Source organism: Xiphophorus hellerii, chromosome 18 (genome assembly GCF_003331165.1).
Source record: "Xiphophorus hellerii strain 12219 chromosome 18, Xiphophorus_hellerii-4.1, whole genome shotgun sequence".
Taxonomy (NCBI): domain Eukaryota; kingdom Metazoa; phylum Chordata; class Actinopteri; order Cyprinodontiformes; family Poeciliidae; genus Xiphophorus; species Xiphophorus hellerii.
In genome coordinates this window covers 29263792-29290795 of record NC_045689.1, presented here as the reverse complement: position 1 = coordinate 29290795, position 27004 = coordinate 29263792, and the positions used below count along the sequence as shown (strand labels likewise).

Below are 27004 nucleotides of genomic sequence, written 5' to 3'. Positions count from 1 at the left end.
GCAAATGTCGTCGGGTCCAGGAGTCGAACCCGCGACGGCCGCGTCGAGGACTCAAGGCCTCCAAATATGGGTCGCGCTAACCGCTACGCCACCACGGCACGCCTCAGAGAACATTTTAACGATGCAACTGGAAAACATTTTAAATATCCAAAATAATAATAATAAAAAAACAAAGCAACTGAAGCAACAATAATGAAGATGGATTATGAGTTCTCTAACTAAAATTGCATTTTGATAAATGTTGAACGTTTAGATTAGACCAGGAAAAGAGGCAAAAGTGGCAGGTAGGACTGCTATCTTAAAAAAAGCATAAACAAAAAGAAACCCTAAATAAATATTGGGTCTCAGATGTTTACAGTATATTTAAAAATGGCAGCTTCTCAACAATAAAGAGGAGCATTTCTTTAACGACTGTTTACTGCAAATTATCAAGCTGATCTTAATTTAGCATGCAAATAATCGATTTATTGCTTATTGTGACAGGTCTAACCAAGGCATTGGTTACATTTTTCATCTGGTGCAGTTCGCTGTCACACTGAACTGTCAAATGAAACAAATCCTTTGAAAAACCTATGCCTTGCCTCACCTGTGTTGGCGCTGCACCAAGAACCACTGAAGAAAATGACATGAAATCCTCTGAAGAAGACATGAGCGCAACTTCCTTGTTTACAAAATGTAAACAATAACGGTGGGCCATCAAATGGTTGTAGGATTTCTCCTTTGTCTTTGGTAAAAGACCAGTGGGCATTTTTCCTTCTAGCACTAGGTTCATGTTTGTTTTGGTTGTTTTTACCCAGAATGCACTGCGCTAAAATCCACTTCCTGCGTTTTTAGGGAGACCAGAGTTCACACCTCCCCGAGTGAGCCGGACGAAATGGGCTAGCTTGAATCCATTAGTCCTTGATATATTATATCAATCTTGTACATGAATATAAACATGTACCTTTAGCTTCCTGTTGATGGAGAACATCTTCAATAAAAGACGTTCTTTTAAAGATGACACTAACTTTACTATGTCTCAAATGATTCCCAGCCTAATTAAAAACTAGCCCTCTGCTAAGCTGGAACTCCGTTTCTCTGAAACTTCCTGATTCCATGTTAACTCGCTTCCACCCTTTCCTTTCCCAGCCTGAACCCGTACAGCTACGACGAGAGCTGCGTGTCGAGCAGCGTGGACCACCTGCCTCTGGCGGCGCTCCCGCTCCTCGCCATCGTGTCCCCGCGCTACCAGGACGCCGTGGCGACCGTCATCGACCGAGCCAACCAGGTCTACCGCAGCTTCCTGCAGTCTGAGGACGGCCAGGGATTTACCGGCCAGGTCTGTTGTTTCCTCTTCTGTTTTTAAAGGAGAAGGGAGCGTCATGATGTCGCACTGGTGAATAATGAAGTAGAGAAGTAAAAGTTATTTATTAGAGGACTGCGTGGTCTACCGCTTGTTCAGAGGCATCACTTTTTTATGAGGGGCCGTTTAGGACAAAATTTACGTTTTGTCTCTCACACACTACCAAAAACTCTCGCATACTCCAAAAAAATAGCCTCGCATACTCAAAAAAATTACGTTTTGTCCCTCACACACTACCAAAAACTCTCGCATACTCCAAAAAAGTAGCCACGCACACTCCAAAAAATTACGTTTTGTCCCTCACACACTACCAAAAACTCACGCATACTCCAAAAAAATAGCCTCGCATACTCAAAAAAATTACGTTTTGTCTCTCACACACTACCAAAAACTCTCGCATACTCAAAAAAATTACATTTTGTCTCTCACACACTACCAAAAACTCACGCATACTCAAAAAAATAGCCACGCACACTCAAAAATTACTCACGCACATTCAAAAAATACTCAAATTGCGTATACACACACTACTAAAATGTCACACACACACACACAAACGTTAACTTTCTCGCTCACATACACTACTATCAGCTCGCTCACATACACTGTACTAACAGCTCGCACATTCACAAACGTTAACTTTCTCGCACACATACACTACTACCAGCTCGCGCACATACACACAAACGTTAACTTTCTCGCTCACATACACTGCTAACAGCTCGCACACACACAGACGTTTATCTCTCACATACACAAGACTAAAGTTGAACACACACACAGTACTAAGACTCGTTTTATGTATGTGTGAGAGCGAGACTTTTTATGAATGTGTGAGAGCGACACTCTTTATGAATGTGTGAGAGCCAGACTCTTTTTGAATGTGTGAGAGTTGTCGCGGAAGAGGCGGGGCATAATTTTTGGATCAAACTGCGCATGCGTAGATCCTAAACTATAAGTTTCGATTGTTGACTCACTGTATGTTCTATTACTTAGTATATTTGTGCTTTTAAATATATATAGAACGTTTAACTTTCTTGTAGATTAAATGTGCTATAGAAATAAATGAATCTGATTGATTGATTAAAAATAGCAAAATTGCTGTAGTACAATCTGTCCACTGGGTGCCAGATTGTAGCACTGCGGGCAGTCGTTGAATCGTTTAATGCGCCTGTCAAAGTGCTGGTTGCCTCCGGAGAAGATAGAATGGTGTTTAAAATGGCAGCTGCCTGACCAATTCTCTCTCGTTTCGAATTAGAGTTAGCCATGTTCGGTATAGCAAACTCTTTCTTCTTCGGCACTAGTTGGCGCCGGTTAATAATTCCTGTAATACTGGCACCCAGTGGACAGATTGTACTACAGCAATTTTGCTATTTTTAATCAATCAATCAGATTCATTTATTTCTATAGCACATTTAATCTACAAAAAAGTTAAACGTTCTATATATATTTAAAAGCACAAATATACTAAGTAATAGAACATACAGTGAGTCAACAATCGAAACTTATAGTTTAGGATCTACGCATGCGCAGTTTGATCCAAAAATTATGCCCCGCCTCTTCCGTGACAACTCTCACACATTCAAAAAGAGTCTCGCTCTCACACATTCAAAAAGAGTCTGGCTCTCACACATTCATAAAGAGTGTCGCTCTCACACATACATAAAACGAGTCTTAGTACTGTGTGTGTGTTCAACTTTAGTCTTGTGTATGTGAGAGATAAACGTCTGTGTGTGTGCGAGCTGTTAGCAGTGTATGTGAGCGAGAAAGTTAACGTTTGTGTGTATGTGAGCGAGCTGATAGTAGTGTATGTGAGCGAGAAAGTTAACGTTTGTGTGTGTGTGTGTGACATTTTAGTAGTGTGTGTATACGCAATTTGAGTATTTTTTGAATGTGCGTGAGTAATTTTTGAGTGTGCGTGGCTATTTTTTTGAGTATGCGTGAGTTTTTGGTAGTGTGTGAGAGACAAAATGTAATTTTTTTGAGTATGCGAGAGTTTTTGGTAGTGTGTGAGAGACAAAACGTAATTTTTTTGAGTATGCGAGGCTATTTTTTTGGAGTATGCGTGAGTTTTTGGTAGTGTGTGAGGGACAAAACGTAATTTTTTGGAGTGTGCGTGGCTACTTTTTTGGAGTATGCGAGAGTTTTTGGTAGTGTGTGAGGGACAAAACGTAATTTTTTTGAGTATGCGAGGCTATTTTTTTGGAGTATGCGAGAGTTTTTGGTAGTGTGTGAGAGACAAAACGTAATTTTTTTGAGTATGCGAGGCTATTTTTTTGGAGTATGCGTGAGTTTTTGGTAGTGTGTGAGGGACAAAACGTAATTTTTTGGAGTGTGCGTGGCTACTTTTTTGGAGTATGCGAGACTTTTTGGTAGTGTGTGAGAGACAAAACGTAAATTTTGTCCTAAACGGCCCCTCATACTTTTTACCTCCTGCACAGGCCCCGTCATAACCAATTTAATTGTCAAGTGAGGCAATGATTTCTGAGGTTTGAGCTGGAGAAGCGAATCATTTTTGTCCACCATAAATCATGAAAAGCAGAGTCATTTTGTTAAGTAAGCTAACTTAGAAATGAAAAGTAGTGTTGAATGTGGGAGGGTTTCTCCCCCCACTCTCCAGCGTTTCACTACTGTTTATCCACGGCTTTTGGTTTTATTTAAAATGATATAATACTCATAACTTGTTTGCACATGAATTAAGAGCAGAAATCCTTCTAGATGAATCATAAAAAGCCCCAACAAGTCTCTTTTAATGAAGATAATTGCTCTGATATTTATTACATTTTTTTGTAGCTCTAACAGTATGCTAGATTAATCAATTTTGACTTCCTCTGATTTTCTTTTTGTCTGAGTCTAAAATGAATAAATTCCATGTTTTGTCCTTTCCTCCTGTTGCTAATTTTTTAAAATTTCTGCCGTGTAGTTGAGCAGTAATTATCTCTCCCGTGGCGATGACGTTTCCCGCTCTGTTTATTTGTGCACTTAATCAACAAAGCAAACACGGGTTGAAAGAAGGAGATGTTATGCTAACGCTTTAGTGCTGCGTTAAAAGAACGAGAAGAAAAGAGGAAATCTGGACCGGAGCATTAACATCGTCAAAGTTTTGTTCACTGCAGATTATTAACTTAAATAACTTGAATGCAGTGCAGCTTTTGTGGCATTTTTGCACAATATATTAAAAGAAAATTAGAGAACGTTCTTTTGACAAGAAGATAATTCTATTGATTTCAATTAATCTAAGTTGATTAATTGATTTTCATCTTAAATGCAAAGTGTATATATTTTGGAACAGTTTTAGCCTAATTACTGCTGTGAGGGTGTTGGTCTTTCAGCAAAATGGGCTTTTTTTTTCTCACTTTGTATGCTCCGGCTAACGATTAGTCAGTTACTAAATTAGTTCATGGTTATTTCACTAATCAATTAATCACGATTAATCGTTTCAGCCCTAACATGTTCCATATGTTTTTGTGACCCTCCACGCACTCGTCCTCCTCCTCTTCAGCTGTCTTCCTGTTGAGACCGTCACCGACCGAAGAGAGGAGCTTGAACTTGTGTGTGTGTGTCTGTGTGTGTGTGTGTGTTCTGTGAGCAGGTTTGCCTGATGGGCGACTGCGTGGGCGGAGTGCTGTGCTTTGACGCTTTGTGCTTCAGCAACCACCCGAGGCCCGGCAGCCCCAACAGCAGCAGCAGGAACAACAGCACAGAGAGCCTGAAGGTAGGGCCTCAGCGCTCCGGCGATAACACACCCATGATGCATCGCTTTGTGACGGGGTGTGTGTGCGTTTGTGTTTGGGGGAAACTGGAGGAGCTGATGAAAGAAAATTTTCCCTGGCACCGCATGGTTACAGAATCATGATCAAGATTATACGCTTTTGTTGTTTCTCGCATTCATTAGTCAACTAAAAGTGCAGCAAGAGAGAACATGCGCGGCCGTGGCAACGTCCTTGGCAACGTCCTTGGCACAACTTTGTTGCTTCCCGGAGAAGCAAAAGCAACTCTGTCTTCCTTCTGCCAGTTTTTTTTCTTTTAGTTACATCTAGGTCTTTCACAATAACAAATTTTGCTGGACGATGTATTGTTCCTGAAGTTATTGTTATAAACAATGATATTATTCTTTTGAGACCATTTTCAAGTAAGTAAACAAGTAAGTAGCGATAATGATATAATAATGCAAGGGCACGTTCTGAAAGATTAAGAAACTTTAAATTATACACTTAGCACTGGAACTGGAAGACATTTTAAATATCCAAAAATAAACAAAACAACACAAACAACAAATATAAAGTGAATTATGAATCTCTGTAAACAAAATTGTCCTTCAGGAAAGGGGCAAGTTGGGACCAAAACACCAGACTGAAGACTTTTATCATCCAGTTTTTGGTAGAAAAAGAGAGAGAAAAGAAAAAAAAGATAAATCATGTAGATGTAAATTGTTAAGCTTTTTAAAATTTATCATGTGATTTATTGATTTATTGCGACAGGCCTAGCTATATAGCTACATAGCTATTCTTTAGTGGTTTTAATACTAGCGCCTAACAAAAAGGGGGAACAAAAGATGAAATGAAATCTGCATGTGTTGCTCACAATTTGTTTTCTGTTTCTGGGTTTTTGTTGGGATTTTTTCCACTACCTGAACACCGTCTGTTGCCCCTGAGTCTCTGTGTGTATAAAATATTCATCTAAACATTAGTGTTGAACTGCCTCACTAAAGCTGCTTGTGCTTCGTGTTTTTCCCTCCCGGTAATGTGCTGCATGCTCACCGCTGAAATATTCACTCGTGAATGGAGATGTGTTGGATGGAGACATGCTGTCTCCATCCAACACGGTGGCGGTCCACCTGGGAAAGTGCGTCAGTTCCCATCAACTCATGCCGGTCTCCAGTCCCGTCCGGAGGCTCTCGTGTTGACTTTCTCCTCCTTCGCCTCAGGACAACACGGGCCTGCTGCGGGAGTCGAGTCCCGGCCTGAGCTCCAGCAAGAGGCTGAGCAAGAGCAACATCGACATCTCTGCTCCCAACGAAGGCCAGGGCGGCCCGGCGCTCAGCCGCAAGCAGAGCGACTCGTACGACGGGGACACCTCTTCCACGGGCCAGCACAACTTTTTTTCCAGGTGGAAAACACGACCCATGTCTTAAGATATGTCCAGTATATCATTTTTTCTTTTTTTTCTTCTTTTTTTCTCATTTGTCTGTTTCGGGTAATCAGATCAAGAAAACCAGAGTAAATACAAAAGTCTGTTTTCCGAGCATGGTCACTCGTTGAAAATAATTTTTAAAAAGTAGTTAAGCCTTTATTAAGTCACTATGGCTGTGTTAAAGGGGCTCTGTTATATAAATTTGACTTTTTTGAGCTTTACATTATGTTATAATGTTATTCCCTCATCAAGAACATACCTGGAGTTTTGCCTTAATTATTTTTCATGCATGTTTGAGAAATCTCTTAATTTCCTGCGGGGCCCTAGCGTCATCTCCCATGAAACCACCACTCAACTCCTTCAGACTAGCCAGCAACAATTAGCAAACAGCTGGTAGAACTGCACCAGGTGGGCAGTTTTGTTTCCAGAGACATCGTAATCTATTTTATTTATGGTTTCTGTTGTATGTGGCTTTTATTTGCATTGAATTGTTTTTAGTTGTTGTCTTTTAGTTTGGATATTTAAAATGTCCTCCAGTCCCAGTGTGGAGTGTTCCTTACAAAATTAAAGTTTATTAGCGTTTGAGAGGCCGAACTTGAATTGTGAAGCCATTATCAAAATATTACATGAAAACTGCCTCAACACAACAATATTATCATTTATCGCAATCATCTCTGGGAAAATGTTATCATCCAGCAAAGTTTGTTGTGGTTACAGACCTGCTGCTGTATTTGCAGCTCGTGTTTCTCCATTTCTCTGCCCGTTTCAGGCAGTCAGATGGAAACTGTGAACTACTGGTTCATTTGGCCAAGCTCGGATGAGCCTGGAAGAGTTCCAGCTGCCATGTTTACTCTGTCCAAAGAGATGGTTTCAATTCCAGGTTACACACTCCTCCAGTGCTTACAGCCACCTGAGATAAAGTACCCTTCAGTCTTCAGTCCCATAAATTCCCAGTGATGCCACAAGGTTTATGACGGCGGAGCTGCAACCTTTTAAACTCCCTGTTAACCTGAGCAAGGCTGCATGGAGAATTCACCCTGCTTTTTCTGTATTTCATCAGAGATCCCAATAGATATTCTCCTTCACCAGGATGGCTAATTAAATATCACCTTCTGGCATTAATCCTCGAATCCATGATTGTTTCTTTGAGCATCAGACTCTGCTTTGTTTCTGGTCCTGATTATGATGAGTTTTAGTTCCCTCTTCCCTGAAAATTGTTTAAATTCAGCCACAGTGGATGGTTTTTGAGCACCTTTGACTTGTTTGAGGGTGCGCCACAACATCTTAATCAAATTTGAATACAGACTTTAACTAGACCGCACCAAAACGTTCATTCTCCTGTCTAACCTGACCTCGCTTGAGCTGTAGTTAACAAATCAAAATCTGGAGTATTTCCATTGATGCTCCACAGGCGTTGGATCGTGCTTTTTAGTAAATGCAAGATAGGCCACAATCATCTTCTTCTTCTGTTTTTTGCTCAGCAGCGCTTTTTGACTTGGAACTCTCAGTAAAATATATTTTTTTAATTATTATTATTTTAGATTTTGTCATATAATTATCACGTTATATACGCATATGTCATTATGTTTGTATAATATCACATTTTTACAATAAGATGATCAAGTTTATGCAATTTAATGATCAAATGTGTACAATGTAATTATCACATTTATACAATATATTATGTTTATATAATAGCACACTTTTACAATAAAATTAAGTTCATACAATATAATTATCAGTTACACATTATTGCACATAATTTTTACACGCTTATGCAATATATTTATCATGTTTGTTCACTATAGTCATCATGTTATTATGAGACGGTGTTAAAAACTTCTTGTCCTCCCTGACAGCAGTAGTCTTCCATACAGAACCCCTCAAAAATACTGAAAGCCAAAGTGTAAACTGAATACAAACTAAACTGTAAAGTGTAAACATGAGTTTGTATTTTTAGTCAATGCCAGGAGTGGAGAAGATTCCCTTACCTGCTGCAATAATCTTTGCTGCAGTCCACGTCATGTTTATCCAAAAGAAAATACTGCAGTGAATTAGATTTACTTCCTCTAAAATTGAAAGAAGATTGTAACAGCGACAATGTTCCACTGCAGTAAAAAAAAAAAAAAAGAGAAGTAAAAAGGGTGCAGAAGTAGGTAGGAGAGAACACAGAAGCCAAAACAGCTGCAGAAAGCAATCAAAAGGCCATTGATTTGGCTTCAGCAGAAAGCTGGAGACCGCTGGCTAATCCTCCCTCCACATGTACGACTTAATGGGGAAATGTTGGCCGGCTGCTAAAGCCCAGGGATGGAGCCGGTCGGCATGCCGACGTGGCGGTGACCAGCCGGACTGTTTAAACAGCTGTCGGCGCGGAGCGGCCTGTGAAGGCTGAGTCATAAAGCTGACGGCTACGACCACACGATAAAACTAACACGGCAACATCTGAATCACGGCAAAGTAAAAGGATTGTTGACTCATCCGAGCCAAGACAGAGAAATTGAATTTGAATATTCTGCATAGGCCTTATTGATTTTTAACATTTCAGATTAATCCTGGACAAATTTCTGGTAGTCCGATAGAAAATCAACAACACAAACATTTTCCTGTGTTACTGTAAATTGTTTTCTTGTTTTTTTTTTGTTCTCCCTCATGCAGTTTGATGAAGGAGGGTGCAGAGGTGCGCGGTGGCAGCAGCACCAGTCTGGTGTTGAATCCAGGCCGGTTCGACTTTGAGGTGTCGGACTGCTTCCTGTTGGGCTGCCCTCTGGGACTGGTGTTGGCCATGAGATGCACGGTGCTGCCTGCTATTCACGGTAAGAACCACAACCATGTACCACATAAAACGTGACATTCTGCTTTCATTTAAACTCTGTTTGCAGTAGAAAAAAAGAGAGTCCTACTTTCCCTTGCAGACCTGAAGGACTAAAATGGATTTTCTTATTCAGAATTGTTCCCATTATGTTCTGGAAACCCGGTTAGTGAACTCTAGTGCACAAAAAGCTGAAGTAGATTTTCAAAATGAACTAAAATCTGATTTGTTAGTGTGATGTTTGCTGAGTTTATTACAATCTGGAAAGCGATAGAATTTGATTGAAATATTTTCCACTTCTAAAAAACAAAGAGAATAAAACAAAATTAAGTGTAAAACATGTTTCCATCCATCCGCACACAGACTGAACTTCATTTCATTAAAGTGAAACAGACTCGCTCTCTAAGTAAAGTTTATGTTGAAAACTTGAGATACAGGTTTAAAATGACCTGCCTCAGGATGTCCTATTTAAAAAGTCTCAAAAAGCCTTAACTTGATGTATCTAATTTTCAGGTCTTAAAATGTCTTAAATTCTTCTTTCTTTTTAAAAAAAAGTAGATTGGGCTTAAATATGTCAACTACAGGTCTTACATTTTGGGATGACTGGATTTTATAATCTCATATCTAGTTTTTCTTTCTTTCTTGTGGGTCTTTACTATGTTGCAAACGTCTGAGACGCACTCGTCTTCAGCGCTTTCTATGTTATAGCATGCTGCTAGCAGCTAGTCAGTGGTTTGTTAACTAGTTGCTAGTACGCCCTTGCTAGCTAGCTGTTTTTTATCCGTTTAACGTGCGCAGGTGCAAATATCACCAGTTGGGTAGACAATGTTTGTGTTTGCCAGTGGCTCGCTTGTTTTGTCAGCCCGTATGAGCCAACAAGATCCGCCAATCATAATCATCCGCCAAGCTGGCATTACGATGGTCTTAAAAAGTCTTAAATTTGACTTACTGAATCCTGCAGATAACCTGCACCTGTTACCATACCTCTCTGCTGTTTTCCCTTCCCCAGTGGGCCAGCTTCGCCCAGCTTGCTCCCAGATCTTCAACCTGTTTTACCCCTCCGATCCTTCAGCCTCCAGGCTGGAGCCCCTGCTGCAGCCTCTTTTCCACAAGCTGCCACCGTTCGCCGTGCCGCGCTACCAGCGCTACCCTCTTGGAGATGGGCGCTCGCTGCTCATCGGTAAGACCTGGGATTTCATGCTGAAAGAGTCACTTGAAAATGTTGCTTCTTATTCTTGTCTTCTTGCATGATTGCACAATGGGATAAATATTTTTTGGCTATTTACCTTTCAAAAGTGATGTTGAAAGCTTTAAGGAAATCTCTTGGTTGGGGAATTAATTTGAGTTCCACAGGGATTTAATGACATCCTAATGGGAATTTTTGACAGGTAAACACGTTCACAAATATGGATGGAGGACACACACAGCCTTAATCCCATCTCTAGTCTGTTTGTGCGGCAGAGGCAGAGCTAAATCCAAGCCTCGAGCCAGAAAAGCCAGAGGTTTGAAGTAATTATACTTGATCTTGCCGGGGTGTGGTACCTTCAGCTTGGCTCTGCTCTGTGAGGACAAGATAGGAGAAGAAATAGTGCTGCTGTAATCTCCCTGAAAGACTTAGCCGTGCAGACTCAGTCCTTAATGAGTTGCTAAATTTATTTGAAGGATGTTTCAGCCCACTTGTGGGACACAGAGACTCTTTTTAAACAGTAGTTATGATGCATCGCCTTATTCTCCTGCCTCTGTAAACACCTACAGAGGAAGAAAGTAGGACAGAGTCCAACAATTCATCCTAGCAGACTGCGGCCAACAAAGTCCTGTCTATTAGGATAGAGCGTTGTAATTTTTTAAAATCAAATCCTGTTCCTTAGCATGGTGATAATAAAGGTGGTTGACGAAGCAGGTATATGAGATGGCATTTTAGGCCTTGTCCACACAGCGATCTCCGGGAAAACAGATTTTTTGCGTTTTGTCATCTCATTCACATAAAAACTCTGTTTAATATCACTTAAAATAATTATTTACAAAAGTGGAGATTTGAGGAAACTCCGTATTTGTGAGTGTGTACATGGTAAAACAGATATTTAGAGTCCATTGCAGTATGAGACAAAAAGTGCGCTAATATAACCACATACCAGCACTGACATGATTCCCAATCAACATCGTCTTGTGTCTTAAGAAGTTTATATTTTGATACGCTATTCATATCTGTCTATACAAATGGACCTTCTGTCGTCATGTTTAATTCCTGAAAGGAAGTTGTGGTTGTTTTGAAGCAGGGGTGGGCACTCCTGGTCCTCGAGGGCCGGTGTCCTGCAACTTTTAGATGCATCTCTACTTCAACACACCTGAGTCAAATAATGAGGTCGTTAGCAGGACTCTGGAGAACTTGACTGTTCTTAGGAGGTGATTCAGCTGTTGGATTCAGGTGTGTTGGACCAGGGAGACATCTAAGAGTTGCAGGACACCGGCCCTCGAGGACCAGGATTGCCCACCCCTGTTTTGAAGCAATGTGCTTAGCTGACAGGTTTTAGCTTTGTGCTACACTGCCCTCTATGGGTTTGGCATGTTCAAAACAACGCTCAGAGGTGGATTTGTGCAGGTTTATGTGGATGGAACTTTTCTGAAACCGATCCTCCAATATATGATATTATGTTTTTAAACGTTGTGGTGGAAATATTTGTTTTCATAAAGACCCGCTGCAGATTATTTAGACTATACAACATCTAAAACATTTCCTCTTCTTTTCACCCATACTTAATTATATTTTTGCAATATTGTGAATCTCCAGAGATGGTATAAAATAAAACCTTTGACACTATGAATGTTTCTATGGCAGAAAGCACAATTTTTGTTCCTGCCGTATTCTCTGTTTGTTTGGCTATTTAAGCTGAACAGCAGTGGAACATGGTCAGACGTTTCTGCTGCGGTTTTTTCTAGAATTCTTGATTGATCAGATGTATTTTCATAAGCCTATTATTTGCTGCCATATTATTTCCAGAAATGAGGCCTTCTCCACACCCCACAAAAAAACTTTTAAGCAAGTAAAACTTGTTTAGGTTTCTTCAAATTATTCAAGAATGCACATTTAACAGTTAGCAGGAAAAGTGACAGCTGTTGAGGCTGAGTAGCATTTATTTTGTTGTTCTGTTTAAATTTCTCTTGAGCGTTGCACAGCCAGATGTCCGGGAGAATTTACCTGCATTTCCTCTTCTGGACAGATTGGCAGCTATCCTAATGTTTCACACTTGTAAGTAATTTTTCTCTGCAAATAAAGCATCAGTTCCTTCTCTAAGGTCATTGCTGATGTATTTTTACCTTGGCATCGTGTCAACACACGTATGTTCCAGACCAGCAACCAAGGAAAACTCCTGCTTTCACAGAGGCGGCTGCGCCGATGGTGTTCTGATGATCAGTAGGTTTGATTAGCACCACTTGGCTGATTCTGTCGCTCCAGAACTCCCTGGAAGCAGCTATAGGGTCCTTGTTTGTCACAAGCAGCTTTTCTATTGTGGCTTCATCTGCGTTTTAAGAATAATACTGTGAAATCTAGATGTTTTGCTCAAAATATGTATATATATGTAAATAATAATGCACCAAAACAAATTGGTAATTAAATACTAATAGGGCTGCAACAAATGATTATTTTAGTAACCAATTAATCAATTATTCTGACAATTAATCAATTAATCGGATAAAAATTTTTTATTTTTGACAATCTGCAGATTTTTCATTTAAGCACTTAAATGCCTTTTTTCAATATAATATAAGAAATACATTAAAGGATGCAAATAAACAAACCACTTCCTTTTGTAAATTAAAAAAAAAAAAATGTATTGCATAAAAAGCAACAACATACCATTACTTTAGTGATCACTTGATGATTTGTAGCGAAGGATGCAATTAAAAAAAAATAATCTTAACATCAACATGAAAAATTCCAACCTTTTTGTTTGACTTATCAATGCAATTGTAGGGATTGTCTGTCCATTAATTTTGGATTAACTGATTCATAATAGGTTAGCAAAACGTGCTCAATGGGAGATTTTTTTCTTTTTTTGTTGTTGTTGTTTACAGAAACAGAAAACTATGCCTCTTTAGGAGTTAGCATTTTTTTTTAATCATAAATGCAATTATAAAAACATATCTTTTGTACAGTTCTGGCTTAATTCCCACCCTGACTTTAACTTTCTATGAGTCTTTATACTCAAGTTAACGATTAATTGTTTAGGTGATGATTATTTCATTAGAGCTGAAAGATTAATCGCTGAAATATTTATTGTTTCAGCCCTAAATACAAAAAAATAAGATTTTATGATGACTTGGTATTCTTTGTGCTGGTACAGTTTGTTCCCTTAACGATCAGCCTGCTTGACTTTCTATCTCTAAATCTGGTTTAATTGCTCACTAACGCAGCAACAATGATTCCATCAGTCAGTAGATGTTTGACACAGCAGATGTTGCTTAAAAGCACAAATCCCATGTGCAATCTTTGCTTCTTTTTTTTTTTTTCTTACTGCCAGTGGAGCCTGCGTCCAAACTTTATGACACATTCCTGCTTTCACCTGCTTAATTTGGATGCCAAAGATGTTCTTTTCTCCCCCTATTATATTAATTACTTCTTCGCTCAGCCAATCACACGACACCGTGCGTGACGCCTCTCGGAGCCGGCGGTGCAGACAAAGGTTACGGAGCGTAAACAGCAGACAGAGCATCGACTGGCGGCTGTGCCAGGTTTTAATTATAGGTCCGCGTCTCGTCCCCATCGATCAGCCGCGTGCCGCTGTCGACTTTGCGTGTGGAAATAAAAAAAAAAAACAACGGGCAGGTGCAGCCGCGCTGCGGAAACCGTGGCACGCGCCACCCGTTTCCTGTTCCGTAATATAGCAATTAGCGCTCATGAAGGCATGGCGTGCCAATCAGGAACGACTTTGACATGAGTTACCGTCAACTGTGCAGCGTTTATTATGATGAATGCTGCTGATAACGCAGAGGAGGAGACATCTGATATCGATTTTAAACTGTTAGGCCAGAAGGAAACATGACATGCTACCCACATGGCATCAGGGTGGTATCAATCAGTGGTGATTGTTTGGATATTTGTGTTTTAGTGTAAAGGTTACATGTATTTTTTTTTCTTGTTATTAATAGATGTGGAAGCTGAGAGGATCCTGTTAGGAATGTTTTTTTTTTTCTTCCTCACTCTGTCAAAAATGTTCCCTCACAATCACTTCCACATACATGAATCCTTATTACTGTTACGAGCCGTTTCAATCGCTCTGCCTTGAGAGAGGACTTCCTTCTTTTTCTCTCTCCTTTGTGTTTTGTGTCTTGTCACCATGTGAGCCTCGTCTTCTCCACAACACTGACAGCAGAAATCATTTGAATTTCTGTGTGTTTTTACAAAATACGTCAGCGGCCTTCCCCTCCCCTTGCGTTTCTCAATCAGTGCCAGAGTAATCGTCCCGTTTCTTTCAGTTCATTGTGTGGCGAAGAAAAGAAAAAAAAGGGAGATAAATGTGCAAATTTTCTTCAGGCTGAAAGAGAATAAGGCTTCCTGTTAGATGTTTAGCACGGGGCTCATTAATGACAACAGCCTGCCGGGAGTGAGGATGAGTGTGAGGCTGCAGTCTGTTTGCAGATAATATTACTTTACAGTGGATCTGTGGAAAACTCGGAGCCCTCCGAACTCCGAGAAATTCAAATGACAGATTTCTTCTTCTCCTGCTTTTTCTAAATCTTTCAGTTCACATTGTACTGTTTTCTTTTTGAGCCAATCCTAGTCACGCCCCTCATTTCCGTTATTCCTCGCACCTGTGTTGCTTCCTGATGGTCTCCCTTCTTAAGCCTCTCTCAGTCGCAACCACGCTGCCAGATTATCGAACGCTTTCAGCAAGTAGTTTTCCAGCACTTTTACCTCGCCCTCATAGCCACGACCACGCTTTGTTCCTCGGACCTGCCCCTTTTGCCTTGCCCTTGTCGGACTGTTACTATCGCCCTTCTGGATCTCGACCCACGCCTGTTTCAGTTACACCGCTCTCGCCCACTCCCACGGATTCTACCCTTAGCCCCGATCGTGCATGACCTCGGCCCGTCTGACTAAGGATTCGGATCTGGATTTGGTTCTTCTGCTGCCTAACTAGTTTTTACGCTGCCCTGCATCAGCGCTTCCCTCCCCAGGCACTTCCTGCCGAGCTCTGCGTCAGCGCAGCATCTGCGCTCCTCCTGATTCCTCAGCCGATCACTTCAGTTACTGATCGCCAAGCCAGGTTAGTGTTCCCTTCACACACGCGCAGTAGCAGATCCTTTTGTTGCTATTTGTCCAGTCACCGATCTCTCCTCTCCGCCCCCCTTCGCAGTACTGCAGCGGACGATCCTGCGTGCCCGGTTTAAGCTGCCTTTTAATAAATATCAGAGTTTTCTGCTCACTCCTGTGTCGTGGCTGATTTTCTGGGTCCCTCTAGTGAACCATTACAGTTCATCAATCAAATTACTGTATAATATAAAACAGGTTGAGGCCTGGTTATTGTCTGACCTATGAACTAATCAAGACATTAGTTCATAGTAGGGTAAAATATCTCTGAAAGCGAAACACGTCATCCCAATTTAAAGAACTTTAAGAACAGATGAGAAACTTACAAGTCACAGCTATCTATTTCTCTAGTATAGGCTACCGCTAAGCACTAGTCATTTCTAGTTTTTTATTTTTCAGCAGTGAGTCACTGTCAACACATTGAGGAAACTATATGTTTGCTGCGTCTGTTCAATTTTAACCGTTTAGTTGCTGCATACTCAAAATATAGCGACTCAAAACCAAGACATGCTTTCTTAGCGGCTCTTCATGGAATATTTTGTCACTGTGCTTCAGATACGAAATCTTAAACCATCTGAATTTGAAATTAGTTTTGATTGCCCAACAAAGTCTGGAAGGATTGCAGTACGGAAAAGTATGAAATATGATTTTAAAATAGTCTCTTCCAAGTCTGGATAAATATGTAAAATAATTATTTGTTTGCCCAAAGTGTCACTTTGTCCGCAAAAACCTTCCATCTGTTTGTCCATCTAATCCTGATTACTGTAGAAATATCTTCCATAAATTACTTATTTTCTTTTTTTCTTTGTCATTTACAGTTTCACCTGGGACTCTGGAAATTTGAGTCAAAAAATAAAACAAAACAAAAAAACTGATTTTTGGCCTAAAATGTTTAGGCTTGCCGGTCTGAGTAAACACAAACAGGAAACTCATCAAATGTATTATTTTCTTACCTTACAACAAATAACTTGGATACAAAAAAAATAATTCAAAGAACAGAAAATCTTTATCTCTTTTTAACCAACAACCCAGAAAAACAGGTAAAAATCCCAAATAAATTTGCTCTCTGCCTCGACTGTAGGGGATTTATTAACCACGTCTGATTCTCTCTCACGCCTGTGGGAGCCGGAGTCGATTTGTATTCTCCTGCTGTGGCTCATCCTTCACAAACCCAGCACACACATTATTGCCGCAACCCTTGGATATCTATATTTTTTTTAAATAATTTTTTCAACTAACCTTCCAGTCAGAGAGCCAGCCAGCATGCTAGCCTTCATTTCCAGATGCAGAGGTTGACGGCTGGCTGCCTCACTCGGCGTCTTTGTGCGGCGATAATTCACGTAACGCCAATCTTTCTGTTCTGCGACAACAAATGTGATGTGATTAGAAAGTCGTGTCAGGGGGAAACTGAGGTGAATCTATTCTTTCCACAGACGCAGATGAATCCTTTCGAAGAAGAAGAAGGAAAAAAAAGCTGATTTAGACGTGATAGCTCTTATTAGCAAGCAGGCGCACACCTTCACATCAACATACTAAACCGGGTTTCCACTCCCCTCTTCACCCTGTTAACCACTTCAGCACATCCCAGTAAACTGATGTTAAAATGAAGAGAAGCGTTCACAACATGTAGGACTGGATTTGTCTCCTTGTTTCTTTTGGTTGTCAGAGATCAACGGTTAAGTTTAAACAAACTATATGAAGGATAATGCTTATGGAGTTCATCTGGGACTTAATCTACTCCCAGATATATTTAAAGTCAATAACTGTGAGGGGGGAAAAAACAGTGTGAAACAGAAATGTGAGGTTTTCATAAGGATATTGATTATTGAGGATTGTTTTGGCCTCAAGAAGACATAATAAAAGGGACAAATTCAATATCATTTCAATATTTTATGAATAAATATGATGCTTGTGTTTATCACAGAGCAAAAAGCCAAATAAAATCCAAAAGTACAAGTAAAAAAAAAAAAGATCAATATCAGTCAAGTATAGACAATTTAGTAAATAAATAGTACAAATCCAGGAACAGTCTCATTTTGTGCAAAATATTAAGAATACAAGTAACAAACATTTACATGTGGAAGAAAAGACAATCTGACAGACGACAATTATTAGTGAAAACAAGCTGAGAGAGTGATGAGGTATTGTCAACAGGTTTTTGTGTAGGAGTAGAATAATGGTAATCAAATACACACATTGTGAGCTGTAGACTTAAGGCCTCATAAAAAGATCAATCATTAATATTAGCAATTGATGATGGGTGGGCTTTTGAGTTTAGTTTGATGGTTTTAGTCGCTTTGTAAATCTTTCTGGGTTTTTTTCTCATTTGCTCATTTCCTTACTTGTTCAGGATTCAATAATCACTTTTCCAAGTGTAAATACTGTGTGATTTGGTCCCTTCTTTGTCAGATCCTGCTGTCACCAAACTGTTCCCGTCTTCTGAGTTCTCTGTTAAATCAATGTATCTGCCGTCCTCCTCTCTGCCCCAACACCTAAACAACATGAAATTCTGTTTACATAATGAAAATCATATCTGTCTCATGAAATGCAATACATTGCTTTCGTTTTCAGCTCAAAATTTCTTCTTTAGGACTAAGCGCTCTGTAAGAGAGCTTGAAGTGTGCACTACCTTAAAAGGATGGCAGGAATATGCGATGAAAGTATATTTTCTATGATGATGATATTGTGAGATAGCAGGTTGGTCATGTTAGTTTTTACGCGGAATTACTTTTTAATTTCCCCGTTTTGACAAAATCAGTTTTTCTGCTCCAGGTTCAGCCGTGTGCACCGGGCTAGCAACACATCCTCAGACGAGCTCTCACTGTCCTGCTGTTTGAAGAGATTCAGCTCAGGTTGATTAGAAATCTCAAACATCAGAGACATCCTGGGATCCAAGGAGAAGAGCAGAGCAGCTCTTCCAGAGCTCCTTCAGAATAAAACAAGAGAACAAATAGAAGCACAGGTTTTTTTTGTTGTTTTTTTTTGCTTGTTTAGTGCTTCTACTGGTGTGAGGTTGAAGGTCAGATCAGTATTAAATTTAGTTTTAATTCTAGTTTTAAGTCATACGTGCATTCTGTCATCTGGGAGGACGATCAGTAGATGAAAGAACTGGTTAGAAAGCGGAGTTTGATTGATTCGTTCTTGACATCCATGACCTGCTGCTGTCACTCTGCTGAGACCTGAACAGATCAAAGTCTCTGTGAAAGCTTGTGGCTCCTGGAAGTATTTAGAAAGGATAGAGCAAAAGAAAAAGAAAACATTACACAATGTGGTGAATACGGCACCGTATAAAATAGGAACTGCAGCAGGTAACGTCTATACAAAGACAAGTAACATTCTTACATATTTCTTAAAATTGTCACCATGTTGTATTTATGGCACAGACAATCTGTGGGGAAAAGATCTAACTAATCTAACTCTGTGGTCCTACTGCCATCTGCAGACGTACGTAAGTCAGTCAGAAACAACCAATCAGAGCAAGGAGGAGGGTCTCAGCACTGTCACCGTTACGTATGCACTGCAGCTGTGCTAACGACAGAGAACCAACTTGGCGCCACAGGAAAGCTGTTTACCCACCATCATCGGTGACCATGCTAATGGAGTATTAGCTTGATTGACAGCACTAGGCCCCTCCTCCTGGCTTTGATTGGTTGTTTCTGACTGAGAGCGATGTATTTCTGCAGATGGCAGCAGGACCAGAGGAAGGAGGTGGAGGAGTTTGAATTTTTCACAGAGTACCCACCTCATTTTATATGGTGACAGTTTAAAAAAAAAAGTATAAAGAATATTTTCTGTAAAAATTACCTACTTTCACTTTAAGAACAAGAAACCCAAGTAGTAATGAGATAATTTAGCTGTGATTACTGAGCCTACAGCTAATACCATTTGAAATAGAGCTAAAAATCTGCTTCAGCAGCGATCGTGACTTAGCAGCTGGAAGGATGTAAATTACAACAATCGCTTAGATACGGCTGTTAAGGTCGCAGGAGTGACCGACTGATCCGCTTTGTCTCCGGAGTCGTCTGTTGTTGTCGTTTGTCGTACGGTTTCCAAAATGTGAGGTTTTAGTTGACAGGTTTAAAGGTGTGAATGGCTGTGAGAACAGCCAGGCATTGTGTTTCAGCTGCTTCTTCACAAGAATCCTCAGTGTTTCATTGAAACTTTAGATGTTTGGCCAACACAAAAAAGCGAACAATTGAGAAGTGGAATAATCTTTAGGGTATGTGTCTGGCAGCCTAGAGACTGTAATGCTCACAAACTATTCAGATTGGATGGAGAAAACTACGAGTTGTCTAATAGGTGTTTAGTCTTGACTTTGACTGGGCCATCTAAACATATTCAATTCATCTGATGTCTACCAGAGTACTGCAGCTCTGGCTGTGTATTTTGGGTCATTGTGGTGTTCTCTCCCCCTGAACAGACCTGGATTTATCTCCATCCATCTTCTCATTACCTCCTAACAGCTATTCTGTCCCTGCTGACAGAAAGCATCGCTGCCATGTCTCACTGTGGAAGCTGTGTGTTCAGGATGATCTGCAGTGTTATTTTTCTGCCACGTGTCACATTTATTAAATAAATGGAGCTCCAGATCAGCTTGCACTTTAATGTCACGGTCACAACGCAGAGCCGGTGCTACAAATGTGCAGCAGTTTAGCTCTGAGCATTCATGTTGAAAGCTCTTGACGGTAGATGAAAGATTTTTCATTTTTCTGAAAGTTGAAGCTGAAGGAGAGGTGAAACCGTCTTCACAGGAAATCTTCTCTAACATAAGCTTAGATGTAGGCTGTGCCTCGAGAAACTATTTTTTATTTAAATAATTCTCTATGTAGTTTGGGGCTCCTTTTAATTTTCAGGGGTTTTTATTCAATAACTGACAAATACTGTAAGATGTGCCTTACCACAAAGACAAAATGTCTTCTCTTCTTTGTTGAAAATTCAAATCACTCTAGTGACATATTTCCTGTTTTATTATTTTTGACTCGCTAAATTGGAGAGATTGAAGGTGTGCAATACTGCATATTTTTGGTATTGATCAAGGCCACCAATACAGATATTTATTTTCTTTTTTTAGATAACGTCAAACTTCTGACATTTAACTGATTTTATGTTTTTTATTCTGAATTATTTTGTTGAAATCTTTGACAGAATTTGGACAAATTTTATGGGTTTCTACAAAATTCTTTAACATAGTAAAATGACAAACGGTAACGATAGAAAAACCGAAAAAACAAACCTGCAAAGTGCAAAAAATGACCATTTGAAAGCAAATTTAAAAAAACATCTTTTTAAGGTGGAGTTAAGAACTTATAATGCAAAAATAAGATAACATTTCATGAGGAAATCTGAACCTAAAGTATCGATTCTACGCACATACAGATCCAATACTGATTCCAACCTGGTATCAATATTATTGATATTTTGGATCGATCTGCCCACCTTTAGTAGAGATATCCTTCTTCTCTAAAGAAGGATGAAGTTTGTGTGAGTTGGAGAATATCAGCCTCAACACCTTTGTCTATGAAGTCGGGCTTATTTTCCCATATTCATCATCATGTTTCTAAAAAGTTGTTTGAAAAACATATTCCAACCTAAAGAATTACAACTTAGGAGAAAGAGGTTTTTTCTTTTAATCTTTCAAAGAAAACATACAATCTATTAAAAGACCATTAAATGATTTAGTACAGGATAAGTGGGAGCTTTGTGAAATTTAATTTAAAGGTAAGAATCTACTAGTATTTGCTAGCTCTCTGCCAGCTATCTCTAGCTAGCAGATAGCTCTCTGCCATGTGAGAAGCACAAAGCTGCTACCAAGAGCCACAACTGCCCCCAAAAATTTCACAGTTTTGGTCCCCAACATTTCTTTTGTACATCTTTGTTGTAAGTCTTAATTTGGATTCATTATGGTTTTATAAAGGTCCTAAAAGTTTTTGGAGAATCCTGCATGAATCTATCTAATTTGCTTTGTCACTATGGTATTTTCTTCTTTTTCTACTTGTCCTCTCTTTCTCTTTTCCACTTACAGCAGAAAGCATCCAAAGCAACCCGGGCGTGTTTCTGGAAGGTGACAAATCCCACGGCGGTCCAGCTTCACCGCATTTCTGTGAGACGAAGACGGACGGAGGAGGAGGAGGAGGTGGCGAGGCGAGCGGTCGTAGAGGCAGCGTGACCAGCGTGGAAAGCGAAATGTCAGTGTGCTCCATGAGCCAACTAGGCAACACCATCGCTAACAGTGAGTGGGAGGCAAACGGAGCCATAAAACAGCCCAGAACCCGGCGTGTCTTTAACTCATAACTTGTGTTCTGGTCTCAGTTTCCAGCGGCTGGTGGGGCTCCAAGAGGCTGGACTTCGCTTTGTACTGCCCCGACGTGCTCACCGCCTTCCCCACGGTAGCTCTGCCCCATCTTTTTCACGCCTCCTACTGGGAGTCCACCGACGTTGCCGCGTTTGTTCTCCGTCAGGTAGCAGAGCCCCGCTGATGTTATGCCTTGTTTTTTTTTTTTTTTTTACGTTTTACAGAAATTGAGATGTCTTACTTCCAAAAACAAAGAAAGAAAAAAATGAAATTAAACCATGAAATGAAGCAGAGCTAAAGCACTAAGTTGCTGCTAGAAGACTAAAAATCATGCAGCATTGAATGTTGACTTCCTGTGTCCTTGATTTTAGGGGAAAAAACTGCCAATAGAGATTTTAACAATTTCAAAATTTTGAAAATTGAAAAGGTTGTTTGTGAGAAGCAGTAATTATGCACCAATCAGACTATTATCTTTTTCAAACTAATTATTCGTCTATTAAAACTGTCATTCATATTCCCTAAAGCTGTGGAAATAGGGCTTTTAAATAGCTGCTGTCATTGTGTGATATTATAGGAAAAATAACATTGAAAGTCACAGGAGTATTTTTCTTAGTCTTTTCATTTCTGAAACTTCAGAAACTTCTGCAATTAAATGCGAAAACATCTAGAAAAAAAGTGTTTTGTGTCACATTAATAAAGCATCACCAATCTTCTCCTGTCACACAAACTGATGTGCAAAAGGATCATACTGATCTTAATGTTGCTGCAGAAGAGAATGAAGAAACTACAGTTACATTTAATGTATCCATAAAGTGAATCTTCTTCACATCTCAAAACAAAAAGTATTCGTGAATCCAAAAAACACTTGAAAGTAAAAAAAAAAAGCAACCACTTTGCTGTCATCTTAAGTTTTCAGCCTTTTTTTGCTCTAGTAATGTAGCATCACTTTACCCCGTAGACGCACGCAGAACATCCTGACTGTTATCAAACACTGAAATCAGCAATTAATCATCTTCCCATGAGAGAGCAGAGCTTCATCTATCTCATTCAGAACGATAACGCGGCGCCAGGGACAGAAGGTCAGGAGATTAATTGCGTAACAGACGGTGTTTGTTTAAGTACCTCAAAGCCGTGCAGAACATATTTACAGTAAGATGGAGAACAAACGGAGAACACTGTCTGAAAACAACGGCCAGAAAAGATATGTGAACGGATCTGGCTCTGTTTGTGTGATCCTGTTATAATCCGGTGGATTTTCTTGCGTTTTACATCATTTCATAAAAGCAGTGGTCATAAATAAATCTCCGGTTACATGAAAAGGAAAGTTTAATATTACAGAAACTCTTAATACAATGAATAATGTATATTTTTTTCAGTAGTAAGTGGGAAGAAAACCACTTAAATTATGGAACTGAAAATTAGATTAGCTAATTTAAACTCGGCCAATGATGTATTGGAGTGGGAATATATGCTCAGCGGTAATTGCCCGTTGGTAAATCATAACACGGTTGTTCTGATGGAAAAAAAAAAATATCCAGAAATTCTGTGTTAGATTCTGCTGCTTCACTCTTTATTTTTGTTTGCACCCCGAAGGCGATGAGGAATATTTCTGTGATGTTTCTATGTAGTCTATTCTAATCCAAAGTAATGCTCTTTGCAGCTGATATTGATAGTTTGGAACATTGGAGCTAAATACTTCATTTTGCACATATTTTATCTGTAACATAGTGCTCACAGTATGTTAGCGCTATGTTACATAGTGCTATGTCCTTCAGTATGACTGGAAGGACAGCAGTGACTGAATGAAAGCAGGTTAGTACTTCATAATTGGTGACTGATTTTTCTGTTTTTTAAATTTGCCAAAAATAAAGGGTTATCTGATTTGCACACAAATTATGAAATGTAAGCATCTTATCCAACTTTAATGGATTAATCTACACACTGTAGCCAGTTAATTCTTATCAATTACAAGTCAAACCTTAGACTTGAGGAAGCTTTGTTTGTTGGTTATGCTCTCAGTGTCTCATATTAGGAGTTAACTATGAAGTGGAAGGAAATGGATTCATTGTTTACTTTGTGTTTCTTTATTATTAATAAAAATCTATAAAAATGTGGCATGTAATTATATTCTGGCTGCAAGTATCAGAAATCTTAAGCCTGTCTCGGTTCAGACGATCTTTGGATCCTTTGTTACCTGAAAGGAGCTTCACCAAATGAAGAGGTAAACAAAACGCCAGAAAGCTTTACTTTTCTGCTTTGAACGGACAGGTTCTCCTATTAGACGAAGAAAATATTTTCTTTCACTGTCAGCTCTGACATGTCATCTTTTCTGAAAAAAAGAAAATATATATATAAATATATATATATATATATATATATATGAGTGGACCAGGAGTGGGATAAGTAGCTCTCTTCAAAAGCGAATCATTTAGCTGTCAGTTTCACTTGATGTTTTGTCATATTGACGATAAGAGCAGAAAGCTATTTCCCGTAATCAAGCTTATTAATGCGCCTTTTTTTTTTTAAGTTTGACAAGTTTCTGGAAATGTGTTTGAACTGAGAGCATCTCAAGTTTCAAGTGAGTCATAAATCACATCCAGGGCTTCTTTCATCTGTCGACTTTTTACAAAATCCCCTCTTAGCACTTAATCTGTGCTGCTGTTGCTCTCTCCATTAGCGCGGAGATTCATAACTCAAACTGCAAATGTAGTTTCAAGGCTTCAGCTCACAAAACCTCTCAACAATGTTGCCACAGTGTTTTTCTAAGTCATTGCTGATGCACAAACTGCAGTTTTCTGTAGATTTGAGGGAATATAAATGTGTGTATTTTTTTTTTAGTCTGACATAAATTAGACTATTTTTTACTTTTTGAAGTTCAAAATGTATTATTGGAAATATCTGTGTGTGCCAAATACCAGAATAATGAAAGAAGTATTTTTTAGGGATTTGAAATTTTTTTTTTGCATTACTTAAAATTCAAAAGATCCACGTTGTTCGTATTTGATACAATAGCCTTTTTATAATGTAGAAATTTGATCAAAATGTTTTGAGTAATCTACAACTAACTTCTCATAGTGGTTTGCTAGACTTAGTTTACTGATAAACTGAGACAGGTTTTTACAAATTTTCCAAAGAATGTTACAAAACATTAGCCTGGCAGCAAACGTCTGAATTTGAAGAAAGTAATAAAACAAATGATCTTAAATACTCTTTTCTATTTTCACTGCCACTTCAAGGGACTTTAAAACCACAGCATCTACAAATAAATGAAGAAAATGTGTGCTTGCTTGTTATTGAACAAATAAGCACAACTGAACAAGATCAGAAGAATGAAATAACTTCACTTCCAATGTCCGTGGTGAATCTAAAATCTTGCCAAATGATTATTGACACATTGTTTTGGGAATGAGCTGCTCCTCGACCAGCTCTAAACTTTTGCCATTTTTCTCAACCTCACAGTCTCTTTCACGTTGCGTTACAGACTGGATGGGACAGAGTCACGTGACTGTTCACGTAGCGCAGCATCTTAAAGGGACATAGCCTGCCTAAGCACAGTCAAAAAGGACAGAAATTACTTTTAAAACGCATGAAACACCAACATGAGCAAAAGACGTCAGCCATTTTTACTCATGGTGTTGTTTAATTTTGCTTTAATTTTCACCCATCGTCTTTGAAAATCTCTATTGACTTAAAAAAAGGAAAAGTGTATTATGATTCAATGTCAGAGAATGAGGGTAAAAACATTTTAAGTGTCAGTCTCTATTGTGCGTGTTTTAATAATTGGATATTTGCGTGTTTGTTGACAGCTCATGCGGTGCGACTGCGTATGGACCCAGGAAGCGGACCACCTGGACTCGGCTCCGTTTTCTCCTTCCAGCCCGCGGGAGAAATGGCTCCGGCGGAGGACGCATGTCAAGCTAAGGGTGGGTTTTCCACACTAACGTATTTGTATCATGATGTCCCAATGTAACTTTTTCACTTCTGATACGATACCGATATCACAGCTTTGAGTATTGGACGATACAGATACTGACCTGATACAATATCAGCATGAATCATAGGTACTTTTATTACTTATTTTGTTTTGTGGAATGTTAGAAATGGCTTGATGAAGTGATATTACTCAACAATGTGTATGAGAACAACTGAGTCATTTATTATTAACCGGTGGGTTTGCATGTAGGTTACAATCGGTGGTGGGTAGAAATATCGACCCGAACTCCAATATCAGATCGGTACAACCCTCCTCTGTTTACTGTAAAGACAGATGGTTATTGGCATTGAAATGCTCTCCTTAGCTGCAGTTAAATTTGCACTTATTCTGATTCTCCTTCAGTGAAAAGAGGCTTTTTTTTTTATTGCTGTATTTTTATCTCCTCTGTGGTTCCGTCTCCCACAATGCCTTTTCATTCACTCGGTCTAAAAATAAAGTTCTCCCGGATGTCGCAATTGTGCTAGCTTAACTCTGTGACTTGAAATTCTTCAAACTCTCCCACAGCTTCACCTTGAAGCTCTGAATCAGATAGTCACACGATGCGCCCGAGCCTCGTCGAGCAGAACGACCAAGGTCGAACTTTTAATCGGAGGAGTCAGTGAAGGTTTTCTTTTTTTCTTTCTTTTCAGAAGGCTAAAAATAAACCTTTTTTTTCCTGCGAATTACAGGAAACGCTGCTATATTTGAGTTTGAAGTCTTTTCCTTTTTTCTTTTTTTTTTTTGTTCAGCTCCACTAAATGAGCTTTTTATGATCTGTTGATTCACGGTGAGTGCAGTGTGATTTTCAGCAGCTTCACCCGGATCAGTCTGCGCGCTGCTAGCATATCCGCTGCTGTTAGCTGCTTCAGAGACACTTGACATAAACATCTGAGGTTACTTGACCGGGCAGGAGGCCTTTCGTCACTGCTGGAGGGGAATAGATGTGTGTTTTCCATCATGTTGCTACTTCACAGCTCGGTCTTTCTGTTAGCGGAGAGACGCCTTCTGCTTGTTTGGGTTGTTATCACCTGCGACTGTCTGAAATAAATGTGACCAGGTGTTGAACTTTACCTGCGTTTCCATGGTTCACATCTGCATTCAGCTGGGGCTTCTTTGTTTTTTCATACTTAGTGCGTGTCATCTCC

General features: G+C 39.5%; 1 protein-coding gene across 3 annotated transcripts in view; it reads left to right on the top strand.

Moving 5' to 3' along the window:
- The window catches only part of pitpnm3 (PITPNM family member 3), a 156512-nt gene that overhangs the window by 115691 nt on the left and 13817 nt on the right, over nucleotides 1-27004 (top strand). For 2 of the 3 annotated variants that reach the window (XM_032545115.1, XM_032545114.1), the window contains exons 6-13: nucleotides 1129-1318; nucleotides 4935-5057; nucleotides 6270-6451; nucleotides 9131-9288; nucleotides 10294-10464; nucleotides 21617-21823; nucleotides 21904-22052; nucleotides 25693-25809. In XM_032545115.1, the coding sequence (XP_032401006.1) occupies nucleotides 1129-1318; nucleotides 4935-5057; nucleotides 6270-6451; nucleotides 9131-9288; nucleotides 10294-10464; nucleotides 21617-21823; nucleotides 21904-22052; nucleotides 25693-25809 (1297 nt within the window). The remainder of the gene's footprint in view (nucleotides 1-1128; nucleotides 1319-4934; nucleotides 5058-6269; nucleotides 6452-9130; nucleotides 9289-10293; nucleotides 10465-21616; nucleotides 21824-21903; nucleotides 22053-25692; nucleotides 25810-27004) is intronic. The other variant, XM_032545116.1, reaches the window with a different exon arrangement.